The sequence below is a fragment of the Cebus imitator genome, unplaced genomic scaffold, assembly GCF_001604975.1.
Source record: "Cebus imitator isolate Cc_AM_T3 unplaced genomic scaffold, Cebus_imitator-1.0 Scaffold254, whole genome shotgun sequence".
Lineage (NCBI taxonomy): Eukaryota > Metazoa > Chordata > Mammalia > Primates > Cebidae > Cebus > Cebus imitator.
The window spans coordinates 2,898,197-2,914,501 of NW_016107569.1; the positions used below are offsets into that span (position 1 = coordinate 2,898,197).

The 16,305-nt window shown below is 48.3% G+C and overlaps 1 protein-coding gene across 1 annotated transcript in view; it reads right to left on the reverse strand.

Annotated features, from left to right (window-relative positions):
• The window catches only part of NUP188 (nucleoporin 188), a 63,429-nt gene that overhangs the window by 1,277 nt on the left and 45,847 nt on the right, over positions 1 to 16,305 (reverse strand). Inside the window, exons 21-41 of the mRNA XM_017499132.2 lie at positions 16,055 to 16,175; positions 15,860 to 15,926; positions 15,041 to 15,169; positions 14,569 to 14,708; positions 12,769 to 12,875; positions 10,557 to 10,763; positions 10,267 to 10,436; positions 9,557 to 9,626; positions 9,076 to 9,143; positions 8,482 to 8,677; positions 6,393 to 6,470; positions 5,975 to 6,060; positions 5,291 to 5,436; positions 4,816 to 4,997; positions 3,352 to 3,552; positions 3,096 to 3,188; positions 2,140 to 2,298; positions 1,658 to 1,795; positions 585 to 659; positions 264 to 503; positions 23 to 154 (exon numbers count right to left, since the gene is read on the reverse strand). Coding sequence (XP_017354621.1) covers positions 23 to 154; positions 264 to 503; positions 585 to 659; positions 1,658 to 1,795; positions 2,140 to 2,298; positions 3,096 to 3,188; positions 3,352 to 3,552; positions 4,816 to 4,997; positions 5,291 to 5,436; positions 5,975 to 6,060; positions 6,393 to 6,470; positions 8,482 to 8,677; positions 9,076 to 9,143; positions 9,557 to 9,626; positions 10,267 to 10,436; positions 10,557 to 10,763; positions 12,769 to 12,875; positions 14,569 to 14,708; positions 15,041 to 15,169; positions 15,860 to 15,926; positions 16,055 to 16,175 — 2,805 coding nt within the window. The remainder of the gene's footprint in view (positions 1 to 22; positions 155 to 263; positions 504 to 584; positions 660 to 1,657; positions 1,796 to 2,139; positions 2,299 to 3,095; positions 3,189 to 3,351; positions 3,553 to 4,815; positions 4,998 to 5,290; positions 5,437 to 5,974; positions 6,061 to 6,392; positions 6,471 to 8,481; positions 8,678 to 9,075; positions 9,144 to 9,556; positions 9,627 to 10,266; positions 10,437 to 10,556; positions 10,764 to 12,768; positions 12,876 to 14,568; positions 14,709 to 15,040; positions 15,170 to 15,859; positions 15,927 to 16,054; positions 16,176 to 16,305) is intronic.

Sequence of the window (16,305 nt, forward strand, 5' to 3'; positions counted from 1 at the left end):
GCAGCTGACAGCACCAACTTACCTCTCCAAGCATGTTGAGGGCCACATTCACTGTGGCCAGAAGGGTCCCGAAGGAGGGGGCCACTTCGGAGTCAAAGGTGGGAGTGGTAAAGCTCAGGGCAAACAGGAAGTTGTATTCAGCAAGGTCCAGGGACTGCAAGACAAGAGCCACCAAGGACCCAGTTAAGGCCCCAGGTAGCTCTCTGTGCACAGCAGAGCAGAGCTGTTAGGGGAGGTGGTGCTGAACCTGTGACGGCCAGTACCTGATCTAGCAGGATCTGGCAGACATCCGGGGTGAAGTGGCGCAGCGCTGCCAATGTCCTGCTGAGGATCTTGAGAAGGCCATACTGAACTGTGTGCAAGGCCCGCTGCTCTGATGCCTCTGTGTCAGTGGCAGGCTGCTTGGAGGAGGAGGAAGAGGAAGAAGGGGCAGCAGAAGCAGCAGACGGTGGCCTCTGGACTCGCTGGGCAACGGCCGAGGGGAGGCCATCCCCATTTTTGTTCTGGGGAGAGTCAAGAAATGAAGGTGGAGCTGGGAATGCCAGAGTGAGGTATCCCAGGCCCTCACGGCGCAGGACGCGTACCTGTAAGTAATGCTGCAGCATCTTTCGGCTGTGCAGGAGGGAGGTGCATGCCTGGCACAGGTAACCCAGGTTGACCTGGCAGAGACACAGCAGGGATATGAGGGGATTCTCTTGACAGCAGCCCAGCCACCCAACTAGGTCAACCCAGCAGCTCTCCACGTAACACCCACGCGCTCCTCTCACTGCTGCTCTTCCCCACCTCCCTCATGCTCCCTTGGCCACTCTTCCGCTTAAAGCCCTTATAGCCGCCAAGTACTCAGGGGCCAGCAGGGCTCAGGACTGGACTGTTGCCCTGGGACCCAGCTAGGTGCCTGGTATATTTTAAGATCCTAAAATAAAGAAGATGAGGATTACAGCTGATTCCATTTCTCAGGAAAAGAATAAAAGCTTACAAATTGTGGTATAGTGACTTGGCCAAGGTCATAAACCAGCAGATGAGAGAAGCCTGCCTGGAGCTCGTCTTCTTTCCCACCCCTTCTCCAGCTGCTTCCCAGCTCCAGGTGTGGTTTGGTTTGGTTTGGTTTGGTTTTTGAGACAGAGTCTCCCTCTGTTGCCCAGGCTGGAGAGCGGTGGTTCAATTTTGGCTCAATGCAACCTCTGCCTCCTGGGTTCATGCAACTCTCCCGCCTCAGCCTCACAAGTAGCTGGGACTACAGGCATGTGCCACCACACATGACTAATTTTTGTATTTTTAGTAGAGATGGGGTTTCATCACGTTGGCCAGGCTGACCTCAAACTCCTGACCTCAGGTGATTCGCCCGCCTCGGCCTCCCAAAGTGCTGGGATTATAGGCGTGAGCCACCATGCCGAGCCCCAGCTGTATTCTTAAGGTATCTGAACCAAGGTCTAACCGATAAAGTCCAAGTTCTTAAATTAACTACATGGCTGCCCTTGACTATGGAAGGAAACATTTAGCCAGAGTAAACACATGACACCAAACCCTGTGCTCCCCAAGTGAAAAGCCCACCTTCAGGAACATCCTGCAATTCACTAGGGGTGCCCCAGTGAGAGCTCACAGCCTCCCTGCCTCCAAGCATTACGCCAGACTCCAACACACCATCTGAGGCCCCCACCTGGATATCACGCATGAGCTGAGGCAGGTGGAAGTGCCACTCCTTCATGAAGTTGGAGAGCTGCAGAATAAAGCCCACGGTGTGGTCCGCCTCCTCCAGGCAGGCCAGACTCTGCACTGTCCTCACTGCATTGAGGCACTGGGGGGATAGGAGACATCAGGGAAGGATGGGGTTGGCTGCGGGGCCTGACATACCCACACCTGCCCTCCTGTGGAGAGGAAACGTCCCAGGCTCCCAAATGCTGAGGTGGCAACACAAGAAATGGTTGGTGGTACAACGAGGATTCTGACCCAAGACTGTTCTCATCTCTCAGCAGACTGGCTGGCCAGTGAGCCAGCAGAGTACTGAGGGCATCTCAGAAATGAAGGCATCGACACCCCCCCTGCTACTGAGGCCCAGGCTCCACACCCACCTGTCCCATGAATGGCCCAGAACCTTTTTTACCTTGAGACTCTCACCCTGTGATACAGGCAGCCCCTCACCTGTAAGGTCCGCTCTTGGTGGACACCCACGAAGTCCAGGGCCTCGGTCAGGAAATTGTAGCGCAGAGTTTTGAGCAGCCGCTCCATCAAGGACATGGATAGGCGGTAGACTCCTGGCCAAGAGGGGGCATCCAGGGACTTCCGAGAGGCACCAGGTGTCTGAGACACAAACAGCAGAGAAGCTGAGGAACCCTGCTGACAGGCAGGGCCTCCCTGCAGTACAGCAGCTAAGGGAGGAAAGGATCTCTCAGAATAGACACAGCCACTGCCTGGCGACCAGGGGCCAAGGCCAGCAGATGCAAGGAAGAGCACCAGGCAGACACAAGATCCAAGGTTCCAGGCTCCAATCTGCCACTCACTAGCCATGTGAATCTGGACATGTCACTGCCCTGCTCTGGACCCCACATGCTTCCTCTAAGGGGTAGCTGGGCTAGATGACCAAATACTTAATGACTCTTATGAGAGTGAGAGGTTCAGATGACTACTCTTTTGGAATTAGGAGGCATCTGTTAAACTAGAAATAACCAAGGGACACAGAGGGCAGGGTGCTGAGGCCCCCTCAAGCCCCCACACCGCCCGCCTCCCTTCTCCCAGTCCTAGTCTGGTGGGGCAGGGGTGGAGAGGTCACAATGACACACTGTCTTTAGGAATGACAGGGATGACAGCTGCCTTGGCTAGAGGCCTTGTGTTCTCAATCTGGTTTAGTCCTCCTCACTCCTGCAACAGGAAGAATCCATCCCATCTCCCAGAGGTAGTGCACAAAGGCCAGGTGGTGCCTTTTTAGTGGTGAGTTTCTCTTGCTAGAGCTCCACCTGGGGGCAGGGAAGATTCCTCACCATCAGTGAATTAGGCCATGAAGAGGAATGCAACTTCCAGGGAAAGGCAGGGGAGGACACTTCTCAACTGGAACTGTAGGTTGGCCAGGCCAGGCCTCCTGGCAAGCTCCTGACACTCACCTGTGCTGTGCCATTGGTGCTCAGCTGGTACACACTCAGAAGGGGCAAACAAATGCTCTGGGTGATGCCAGCTCCAGCCACTGCTGTGGCTCCCTGTGAGAAGGGAAAGACAGGGAATGAGATGGAGCCTGCCCCTGCCCTGCCCAGGGCAGGTAGGGCTCTCAGGCTAGACCGTAGCTTCAGGGATTGTCAGCCCCCCTGATCCCTGCCAGCACAAGCAAGGACGCTCCCTCTTGCCTTTGGGTTGGCCTCCTACCTGCTGAGTGCGAGCCAGGGTGAGGAGCAGGTGAAATGCGGCCTCAGTGAAATGCAGGTTCTGCTTCATGCGAAGGCTCACCTCCAGGGTGGTGAGGAGGGTGGGCAGGATGGGGAGCCTGCGGGTCGCCTGCAGCCAGGAGTCACCGTCCTCATCTGCCTCACACAGCTCCTTGGCCAGGTGGAGGCCTAGGACACACACCTGCCGGGGCCCAGGGGCAAAGATGAGTAAAACGCAGAGGAAGAGGATGACGACAAGCAGCTGTGGGCCTGGTTGCCCAAGACCTTCTTGGTTATACACATCTCCAAGTGAGCTTCAGTGACACAAAATGCACACTCTCTCCCACCCTACCCCTCTCCTGTATCCAGCTCTCAATGAACAGGCAACAACTCCAGCCACCCTAATGACCAACCCTAAACTGGCTCTTTCACACTGCCACCACCCTTGTCAGTGCCACCTCTTGTCTCACGTTGGACACTCTAACCAACTCTGCCAATGGAGTCTGAGGGACCTCTCTGGCCCTGCCTGACACCACCTCTTGCTTTGCTACTGCAACCACCTCCTAAGTGGTCCTTCTCCATCCTCTCTAATCTATCTTCCTATCTGGCCTTTCAGACTTCTTTCTGGCCATGACCCACAGTACTAAAGACTTCTGAGACTATACCCTCAGGTACATGTTTACAGGTTTTCACTAATAATACCTAACATCACACAAGACACAGTGATATTTTCTTAAACATTTTATTCTACTTCATTTTAAACAATGCTGGCTGTAATAAAATGTGCTGATTTTAAGACTCCCTAATAGGCCATGACCCCACAGTTTGAAAAATACTATTTGATACCGCATCCAGAGTGATCTTTCTTGGGCAGGCCTGTAATCCCAACACTTTGGGAGGCTGAACTGGGAGGATGGCTTGAGGCCTGGAGTTTAAGTCCAGAATGATTTTTCTAGAGTAAAAATCAGATCAGTTTTCTCCCCTGCTTAAAATCCTGACATCACTTCCTATTTTGCTTTGGATCCAAATCAAGGACCCTGATGAAGCTGCCATCATCCAGCCTCAGCTCCTCGGTCCTCACTTTCCTATGCTAGCGCTAGCTTTTCTTCAGCTTACTGGACAATTCTAACCACAGCTGGCCAGGGGCTCTTCTCACTGCCCAAATCTTCCCTGCATCTTCATTTGCCGCAGCTACGATCCCCAAGTCATTGCTGAAAAGGCACCTAAGTCCCAGATCAGATTAGAGACGAGACTGTAAGTCCGCCCTGCACTTCTCTCCTGCAGTACTGGTCACAAGAGGCTTCCTCTGCTTTTCTGCAGTGTGTGATCTATTAACATTTCCCACAAGGCTGTGAACTCCAGAAGTGCAGCCACTCTCTGTCTTGCTCACCAGTTACCCCCCGAGTCAGGCACAGAGCTGGTGGGCAGTGGAAAGGACAGATGGTCTTCTAGGGCACACTCTCACCCCATCACGCTGGTCCTTGTGCCGGGGCCGAGAGCAGTCATCTGTCTCCATGCTGTCCTTGTCCTCTGTGGCACTGCCTGATGCCAGGCTGTGGCGGGTCTGGTCAAAGAGTGCAATCACTTCCTCTTGGAGGGTCTCACAGACATTTAGCACCAGCTGGGAGTACTGGGGGATGTCATTTACTGCAGAGTAGACAGGGAGGGACACTGTCATGCTTACCAGGCCAACTCTCACTGTACACCAAAGTTTCCTTCCTAGGCAGGGGGCTAGGAATGTAGTAGGGTGCTACATGGGAGAGCCTCTGTCCAGTAGGAGAGGGAGGAGAGACAGGTGGGGGAAAAAATAGCTTTCCTGAGGTAAGAATTCCAAGACTGGAAACTCAAGAGTCCCAGGAGAAACGTGTGATTCTAAGCTGGTGGAATCCCCACCCGGCTGGCTGTTAGCAGCTGCTGCTCCCCCCGCCTCTGCCCCTCACCTCTCATCTCCTTCATCTGCAGCACTGTGATGAATGCTGAAAACACCTTGGCCTTGGTCTTCTCCATGAGTTGCTGGTCGGCCTGCAGCACTCCCTCCAGGATCTCCGTCAAGGGTCCAAGGATTTCATCCACAGAACCTAACTCTCTGAAAAGAATACAGGGTGGGCTGGGCATGGTGGCTCATGCCTATAATCCCAGCTCTTTGGGAGGCCGAGGTGGGGAGATCACCTGATGTCAGGAGTTTGAGACCAGCCTGGCCAACATGGTGAAATCCCATCTCTACTAAAAATACAAAAATTAGCCAGGCGTGGTGGCACACGCTTGTAATCCCAGTTACTAGGGAACTGAGGCTCATGAATCACTTGAACCTGGGAGGCGGAGGTTGCAGTGAGCCGATATTGTGCCAACTGCACTCCAGCCTGGGCAGCAGAGTAAGACTCCGCCTCAAAAAAAGAAAAAAAAAGAATACAGGGTGGAGAGGGAGACAAAATGTCTCATAAAAGGCCACACACTGCCCCGCTCCATCTCAGGACACCCACCAGTCTGCCTCATCTCCTATCACTCCCATTCCTCAAGACGGAAAGCCAGCCCAGCTTCCACCCACTAGTTCTCCCCCTTCAGGTGGGCAAGCAGGCACTGACAAGGCTCTGGCCTTGGACCTGCCTCTGCTGGCACGGCCTTACCTCTTCCACTGCCGGAGGAGGATAAGCAGCAGAGTGCACTTCATGGAACCGAGGCGGAGGCAGTTCACTGAGGCTGGAACTAGGAGCTGAAGGGAGACAGCACCAGTCAGAAGTCTGGCCTCCTGTGCACAGACACAGTGGCAAGATTCGCATGCCATCCACAGGGCACTTCCGGTCTCACTGCTTTTTTTCCTGAGCAGTGAGCTCACAGGGGTAGAGTGGAGGGGGAGAGGCCAGGGATGGCATGGCAGCAGCAGCAATCTGAGATCTGCTGATCCACTGCAGCCTCAGGCCTCCCAGGCCAACCTCAGCCTGTGACCCGACCATTTGTGCGACTGGCTGGCAGTCATGAGCTCTGCTATTTGACTTCAAAGACAGCCTCCCTGGGAGGAATGAGAAATCTCCCAGACACACTTACTAACGCTTTGGTTCCATCAAGCACATCAAGAAAGAGCTGGCGATGCACCACAGGGTCAGTCAGGTGCATTATATCTGCCTGCAAAGGAATAGAAAAAGGGTTTAGCTGGGAAAATTCCCCAGAATTTTAGAAGCCAACAAATGTGGGGTCCTCTGTTAGGTAATTAGTCATTGGCAAATCAGTCTCCCTGATTTAAAATAGGGCTTATAGCCTGGGCAGCATGATGAAACCCTATCTCAACAACAAAAATATTTTTTTAATTAGCTGGGTATGGTGATACATGCCTGTCGTCCCAGCTACTTGGGAGGCTGAGGAGGGAGGATCATTTGAGCCCAGGAAGTTGAGGCTGCAGTGACCCATGATTGTACCACTGCACTCCAACCTGGACAATAGAGTAAGATCCTGTCCTCTAAAAAATAAAGTAAAATAGGTCTTGAAGGCCTTGCTATTCCTCTGTTGATGCTTAGATATGGTCAGAATCAAGCCCAGGTTCACCTCCTCTTTGTGACTCTGTCTTCCCTCTGCTTAGAATCCTTTACAGGCTTCTCAGTGCCCGGGAAATGCAAACTAAACTTTTCAACATGGTTCAAAGACCGCACAGGATCTGGTCCAGCTGACTGTAGTATCAGTCCCAACTGTACACACTCTAGTCCAGCCCTGCTTGCCTCTTTTGGAAATCTATCAAGCTCCTTCCACTGCTGGAACTTTGCACTTGCAAGTCCATCTGCCTAGACTTCTCTCCTCCACAGGCTCTCTACCTGGAAGGTTTCTTCACACACTCAGCTCTCAGCTGTGACATCACCACTCAGAGCGGGTCACCATGACTACTCCTCTCTCATGTGTTCATTACCACAGCACCTTAATTATTTCTGTCACAGCAAATTATCACTATCTGAAACTATATTTTTTATTGGTGAATTTGTTTATAATTTACCTCCTCCATCATATGAGATCAAAGATCTTATCTGCCTATTCACTGCTGTATCCCCATGCCTGGAAGCATTCCACTAATGACATGAAGAGAACAAATGGGTGATCACCATCCTGGACTTAGGTTTCTTTCTCTCTTTTTTCTTTTCTTTTTTATGGGTAGACAGATGAGAGAGAGAGAGAGAGTCAGATAGGTTTCCTTAGGGGAAAGAGGACGGTGGAATTTTCAGAGCTACAATTCAAGAACTGCTGCCTAACTGGGGCCTAAAAGGCAGGTGACATAAAGGTTATACCCTGGGGAATCAACCATTCCCAAAGACGGCTGAGCTTTTAAGTGTGTATGGAGTCTCAGGGGTCCAAAACCACTACGCCACAGCAAGAGTATCCATACACCTGCCCCTTCTAGGCTAAACGCTCCAAACACCTGGGCAATCTGGCACCAGGCAACAAATCTCAGATGTAGGAGATGCTTAAAACAAGGAGGCGTCTATCAAGCTGATGTGGTTCATGAGTCAAAAGATTAATCTGGATATCCCAGGGAAGAACACTTCAATACCCAGTCCTTATGATACAGCATGATGGTGTCAAACCACAAAAAAGCCAAGAACAATGCATTTCTTCCAAATGTTATCTCTCTCTCTCTCTCTCAAAATCAACTCTCAGTAGACACAGTACAGAGACAATGGCCTCTATTCTTTATCTAAGACCAGGAAATACAATTTTTAGAACCAATGAAAAACTGCTTTTTAGAGAGGGTGCTGCTGCAGCTGTCACAGCTCCCTGCTGACTAGTCAACAAGTATTTATTGACCTAGCATCTACAAGGCACACAGCAAAGAAGATAGTTATGCCTTTGCACAAGAGGCAGATGCAGCCAGGGAGCACCTGAGACCCAGCCAAGGCCCAAGGGAGGTACAGGAGGATTTAGGAACTCTGAAAGGATTTCAAATCATTCATCTGAACTCTTCTTAATGATCTCTTGGACCCAACACCCTCAAATACCCCACAGCTCCAATCTCTCAGCACAGAACCAATTACAGTTTAGCTCTCAGGGATAAATCCTGATTAATTCTTCCTCACAAGGAGCTGTATCTTTTAGGCATCTCAACACATTATTGCTAAGGTAGCAAATTGGAAACTCTCCCCAAAAAGGGCCTTACATGAGTGGTGGCAATGATGAGAAGCATCCTCCAGGCAGACACCAGCATCTGATACTCTAACAAGGAGGTGCAGCTGCTGCCTTCTGTTTCGGCCACGTGAACTGCCAATGACTTGACATACCCTGACCAGTATGCAAAGCGTTTCTCTCCAGAAAATCTCTTGAGGGTATCTTTTAATGACTGGTCTAATGAACCCCTACAGTGTCAAGAAAAACAAAACCTCCAGTTAGGTTTTGAAAGCAGATAGAATATAATGGGTACAGACCCTTGTTGAGGCAGAGAAAACATCCTCGCATGGGCTTAAAGGCAGACGGCTCCAGGACACCTCCAATGTGTGGATTAGGCTGAGGCCTTTCCAGGATTCCTCCTCCATAAAATCCCAGTCACATGGAGTTTGCTTCACAGTAACTCTTTCTGACAATCATAAATGCCATTGGTGGATTGGTCAGGGACACAGCTCACTGGCCCTCCATGAATGGTTCCAAACCACTTCTCTCCTCTGCCCAGGCTCTTGCAGCCATGTACCCAGTGGTAGGCCACCAACTCCCACTCCCCCAACCTTCAGTTAAAATCTCAACAGGGGAAAGGACTCACTTAACTACATAGTATATCTCCAAGCAAATTATCTTCATGATTAGGGCACAGGTTTCCAGGATGCTGGGCTGTGGAGAGAGAGGGCAGAACAGGCAATGGTTGCATCTCTGATCACTGATCTCCCCCAGTATATCCAACAGTGAACAGAGCAGGGGCCCAATACTTGCAGAACAAGCTAGTACAACCACTGTGGAAGGTGAATGGCCTGACTTGCAAGAGCAGAAGCGTCAGGTCCACAAGTCTCCAGCTGAATGGAGAAGACCAGAGAGCCACCAACACAAACAACACAAACCATTTTTCTTCCCAAAGCAAGACATCAAAGGGACAGAAAGCAGGTACTTCCCTGAGAAAGAAGTTTCTAGTGAAGAGAACATTCTGTTGTTTAATTAGGGGAGGTATCATTGTCTATGGCCCCATCTCATAGCCCAGCCTTTCCTCCCAGGGACTTGTAGCCACCATCCTGCCCCCTGCCACAGCTTACCTCTGATGTTTCAGAGGGAGGAGAAAGGGTTCCAAACAGCGGACTGGTTAAATTTTCCCAAAACTTGGGTCTAAAAAGGAAATAAATGTTGGCAATCATACTTTTTCTCTCTCTCAGTCCTTTTCTCCCCTCTTAAGCTCCTTTTGGTGGTCACTTCATATTTGACCAGTCTCAATCCTAATATGTGTCTGATAAATCAACTGTTCCTGTATAACACAGATAAAATTACATTTTCTTCTTATGAATCACACTTGTGCCTTATACAGAGTTGAGCAACAAAAACTCTTAAAAGATTTTTCTATTGTAAATTCCCTGAAGCCCCACAAAGAGGAGGGAGGGAAATAAAACAGCAGACTCCCAAATTTAGCCATTTAACACTCCTTCCCTTTGTGCCAGCAGGTCCAACAGAATAGAATGTTTCATTCAATCCAGTGGCTTGGGCAAACCACTCTCTCCTGCACTACTGTTTCTCAAAAATAATGGGTTTTGAAGTGGCTGGTTAGCAAAAGGCAGAAACACAAAAGCAGTTGAACCTTCCAGGTGCTTAATATTTAAAGATCCTTAGTGCTGACAGCAGCATTAGAAAGAGAACCAGGCACTAAGCACTCTTATTCCCATTCACCAGTCACAACAAACCTCTGGAATAAGAGCTATTGTTACTACCATTTTATAGACCAGAACAATGAAACTTCTCCCAGAGGCCGACTTACTTGGTCCGGAGGACCAGCATGGCACTGTCCCTCCGGTCCTGCCACAAAGCATGCAAAAAGGCAATGGCGGCCCGATGCAGCAGGGGTGGGCACCAGTATCGATCTTGCTGTTGGGAATCAATCAACTCCAGCACTGCATGGAGACAGCTCCATACCCCAAGGCTGAATTCCTGCAAGAAGGGACAGGGAGGAGTTCAGTTCCACAGCCACTGCCAGCAGCTACATTTGCAGAGCCCAGCATCTGCCTCCCAGGGAGCCAAATCCCAGCTTCATCCCAGGTACAGGCTTACCTTCGAGCCATCACTGCCATCCTTCACCTCCAGGTTCAGAAACAGTTCAATGAGGCCTGGCTGGGTCTCTACTGCAACTGTGAGGAACTCAAGAATCATGACTTTGATGCGCATGTCCTCAATCCTGCTCTGCAGACGGGTCAGGAAGGCATCACGAATGGCAGCCGCATCATTGCCCAGACAAGCATACACTGACATTGGGGCCACCTGGCGGAGATCGGAACATATAGGCTTAGAGCTCTGCTTCCACAGAAACCTCAATAGGCTCCTACAGAAGGGCACTGAAGAGTTCCCAGAAAATTGCCAGACGGGGAAGCATCCAGACATCTCTGGGCCAAAAGGGACTTCACCCCAAACAAGCATGAGATGCCCCCAAATTCACAGGAGAGACAGTAATCAATAAAAAGAAATGCTCAACCTTCCTCATGGTTAAATAAACACAAACTGAAAAGTGAAATTTTTTTGCCTATTAGATTGGCAAAGACTGAAACAATGATGAAGCCCTCACGGTAAGGATATAAGACTTAGTGTCAGAAGTATAAATGGTTACAATGTTTTTTGTAAGGTAATTTAGAAGTATCTAATAAAAATTATCATGTTCATTTATACCTACCTAAACCTTTGGAACTGAATACAAATGTTACAGAGTTGTAGGGATAATGTTCACTGTAACATTGCTTGTAATAGTGAAAGACAGAAAGTAGCCGAAATAAATCAGGGTACATCCATTCTAGGGTATAATATGCAAACATTAAAAAGAATGAAGGAAGTCAAAATTTAAAAAAGAAAAAAAGAAAAACAATGAAGGAAGTCCAAATATGCCCATGTAGTGAGGCTGCTCGACATGGTATCAAGTGAAGGAAGCCAGTCATAAAATAGTACCAGGGGCTAGGCACAGTGGCTCACGCCTGTAATTCCAGCACATTGCAAGGCGGAGGCAGGCAGATCACTTGAGGTCAGGAGTTTGAGACCAGGCTGTCCAACATGGTAAAACCCCATCCCTACTAAAAATATAAAAAATTAACTGGGCATTGTGGTGGGTGCCTGGAATCCCAGCAACTTGGGAGGCTGAGACAAAAGAACTGCAAGAGCCTGGGAGGTGGAAGCTGCGGTGAGATGGTGCCACTGCACTCCAGCCTGGGTGACACAGTGAAGACTATTTAAAAAAAACAGTACCAGGAATCCTACTTTCGTAAAGAACCAAAGTACACACCCAAATACTATCAAATACTATTTTTTCTTTTTTTTGGAGATGGAGTCTCGCTCTGTTGCCCGGCTGGACTGCAATGGCATGATCTTGGCTCACTGCAACCTCCACCTCCCAGGTTCAAGCAATTCTCCTGCCTCAGTCTCCTGAGTAGCTGGGACTACAGGCACATGCCACCACAGCCAGCTAGTTTTTTGTATTTTAGTAGAGATGGTGTTTCACCCTGTTGCCCAGGCTGGTTTCAAACTCCTGAGCTCAGGCAGTCCACCTACCTCGGCCTCCCAAAGTGCTGGGATTACAGGTGTGAGCCACTGTGCCAGCCCCAAATACTTTGCCTCAGCCTGCTGAGTAGCTGGGATTACAGGTACCTACCACTGCACCTGGCTAATTTTTGTATTTTTAGCAGAGACGGGGTTTTACCATCTTGGCCAGGCTGGTCTTCAACTCCTGATCTCATGATCCACCTGCCTCGGCCACCCCAAGTGCTGGGATTACAAGCGTGAGCCGCTGCTGACCAATCCTTTTTTTAATACAAGAAAACAGATAAGCAATCTGAAGCACAGCCTGGGAGACATAGCCAGACCCTATTTCAAAAAGGAAAGAAAGAAAAAAAGAAAGAGAAGAGAAATGAAAAGAAAAAGGAGAAGAAAGAGAGAAAGAAATCTGGAATAAGGGCATATCCTCCTGCCCACAGGGATTCTTGGAATAAGGAGGTCATAGGGCATCTTAACTTTCTATGTTACATCTATTTGTAACATTTAAATAAATATTTTACGATTAGCATGTCTTTTTTCTCCTTCTTTCTATATTAGAGATGGGGTCTCACTATGTGCCCCAGGCTGGTCTTGAACTCCTGGGCTCAAGTGATCCTCCCACCCTGGCCTCCCAAAGTGCTGGAATCACATACAGGCGTGAGCCGCTGCACCTGGCCTGAGCATGTCTTTTATAATCAGGCAAAAAAACACCCTCATATAAACAATATGTGTACATGAAGTAGGACCCTACCGTGGCCAGACGTTTCAGCAGCTGAATAGCAAGACGTGGCAAAGCAGGGTCATGTTTGTGGTAGATATATTTGGCTAGAACAGCAATGAGGTTGTTTCCATGAGCACCTAAAGAAGCACAGGAAACAGTTTAGATATCAAGTGTGCTTCATTCAAGTCCTTAGGGCATTGGCTGTTCAAAAAAGTCTCATACTGTATATGTGAATGAATTCACCATCAAGTGCTTGGACGGCCACAGCAAATCCAGGTAGCTGTATCCTTCTCTTTATTGAGGAGCAAAAGAATAGCCAGAATTTGGGGGTAAACAGTTCAATCCAACTCATCAATAGCAAAGATACATTTTGGACAAAATAGGTGCTTATTTTAGTTTTCTTTTTCTTTTTTATTTTGAGATAGTCTTGCTCTGTCACCCAGGCTAGAGTGCCACGGTACAATCTCAGCTCACTGCAGCTCTACCTCCCAGGTTCAAGCAATTCTCCTGCCTCAGCCTCCCAAGTAGCTGAGATTATATGTGTGCACCACCACACCTGACTAATTTTTTGTACTTTTAGTAAAGACAGGGTTTCGGCCGGGCGCGGTGGCTCAAGCCTGTAATCTCAGTACTTTGGGAGGCCGAGGCGGGTGGATCACGAGGTCAAGAGATCGAGACCATCCTGGTCAAAATGGTGAAAACCCGTCTCTACTAAAAATACAAAAAAAATTAGCTGGGCATGGTGGCGCGTGCCTGTAATCCCAGCTACTCAGGAGGCTGAGGCAGGAGAACTGCCTGAACCAGGAGGCGGAGGTTGCGGTGAGCCGAGATCGCGCCATTGCACTCCAACCTGGGTAACAAGAGTGAAACTCCGTCTCAAAAAAAAAAAAAAAAAAAAAAACAGGGTTTCACCATGTTGGCCAGGCCGGTCTCGAACCGCTGACCTCAAATGATCTGCCCACCTTGGCCTCCCAAAGTGCTGGGATTGCAGATGTGAGCCACCACACCTAGCCCTTAAAATAGGTGCTTTTAACAAATAGTTTGGAAAAAGGCATTGCACCAAAATGTAAAAACTCATTAAAATTCCCAAATTACACAACCAGGAAGGGTATTGAACATATCCAGACACCTAACTGGAAATGAGGAAACTGGGTCCCAAAGAGATTAAATAACTAGTGTAAGGTCCCAGAGATTTAATGGCCAAGGTAATTAGAAATTTCTTTACACGAACTCAGGAGGCGGACATTGCAGTGACCCAAGATCGTGTCACTGCACTCCAGTCTGGACAACAGAGCTAGACTCCGTCTCAAACAAACAAAATAATAATAAATTTTTAAAAATCTGGAATGTGCCAATATCTCCAACTACAGCTCAAAGGAAATGCTCACTGGAACACTTTGGAGTTATGCTAAACTGGTAAGTATACTGCAACTATGCTAAAATATGAAAAAAAATCTGAAACCCAAAACACTTCTGGTCCCAAGCATTTCAGATAAGGGATACTCAACATATACCATTATCACCATTTTACAGATGAGAATTTGGAAGCAGAGTGCTTTAATAATGCACCCAAAGTCAGAGTTGATTGGACACAAAATTTGAACCATGGCAGTCTGAGTTCAAATCTGCGTCCTTAACTATTATTCTAACATCACTAGGAGGCAGACATAAAGTACCATCTAGTCCTTTTGTTTACAATTCCAGGAAAGGAGCTGGTAATCATTCCCAAATTTCCTCAAGAAGTTAAGCAGAAAATACTGTTGATATCCAAAAACACTAAAATATGTATTTATGGGCAGAAATGTTACTGACTAGAAAAGAAATACCTACCATGTTGTGAGAGAGCCTGTTCCAGGGGGGACACCACATTAGAAGGAGGTTTCAGCCGAATCACATTGTTGGTGACGGAGAATGCCAGTTTCACTGTCTTGATCAGCAGCTGGCCCTGCCCCTGGCCCTCTGCCCCATCACTAGGGTGCCAAATGGAAACCAAAGTTGATTCAGACACTATGACTTCATTTGCAACATATGTGCTCTCATGAATTAGATTCCAACAATAATCCCAGAGTTCAACAGCTTCTGTTAGAGGCCCCAGTCCAAACTAGGAGAGAGGAGGAGCAATCAACTCCTTTTGCTATATGCCAGTCTATACAGCAGCCACTAGGGTATATAAAGGCTATGTCCTAGGAAGAACAATGTTGTCTTCTAAAAGCTACTACAAGTTTTAACTTAAACTGGAGTTATTAGAAACATACAGGCACAATAAAGACAAAAAAAACCGAAGGTGGAGAAGGAGCCCTACCTTCGAGGCTGAGCAGCCATCACCATGTCAATGGTGTCTACGCCAATTCCCATGATATTGATAACTGTCTGTCCTGCTTCTGTGTATGCCAGGCTGCAGATGCAGAGAGATTGCAGGCTGGGAGTGTGACTGGAAGACAGAGGTGTTCTGAGTTACCAGGGAGCCATTCAGTGTATCTTGGAAGGAAGGGTATTGTCTGGTTGGGCTAGGGTGGCAAACCTAAACTACTGGACACTGGAGACCAGCTCTCTGCAAGCTGAAGGCACTCTGATCACTTTCCTGAAATAGATTTGATCACCTAAGGATTACCCTGAGAAGCAATCTAAATGTCCATCAATTAACAGACACAGCTACTGAAAAGCATCATGAGTAATCAATACGATGGAATGCATGGAACCATTAAAACAAGACATCTATATGCAGTGGTATGGAAAGAAAGTTACAGTCAGTACAGAAAGAAGAAAAAAATGAGAAAACATAGTAACTGGCCCTGGGAAGTAGATACATATGAAGAACATCTTGTCAGGAATGAACGTTTGTAAAGATCATAAAGAATTATTAATATATTACTGTATGTGTATGTACACACACACTCTCTCTCTCTCTCTCTCTCTCTCTCTCTCTCTCTGATTCCTACTTCTCTGTCCACAGACAGAAATGATAAACAGGCCAATAGAAAGTAACTCACAACCTCAAGATTACTGAGTTCTAGGCTCAACCAAGGTAAATTCTCTGGAAGGAATGGGCTTGGCTTTGCACAGCAAATGCCTGTTTTTGCCTTGGTGAGCACCACGCTCTAACAAATCAACCCCTTATTACCTGCTGTGCAGGTCTGTCTCGTGGCACAGGTTCAGTATCGCATGAATCAGCTCCAGGATCAGGCAACCTAGACTCCAAAAAAGACAGAGGAATGACGTGGCCTTGTGTAATGACCCTTATCTCAAGAAATGCAAACAAAGAAGCTCTCCCGGGAGACAGAAATCCCCAGATCTGCCCTGCCCATGCTGTCCTTACCAATCTGTTCCCTCACTCCATGAGAGTTGCAGCGCCACTTATGGTAGCTGGGAAGCATCTCCTTCAGCACAAACATTACACAGGGTACAAGTCCTTGGCTCTGGGTACTACCAAGTTGCCCCTATAAGAAACCATGCTTTGAGGGCTTCCACACGTTTAGGAAAAAGTCATTTAGTTACCTAGAGATTTAATTCCAAAACCACAGATAGGGTCAAAGGAAATCTAGGCAAACCTTGGTCATCAATGAAGAA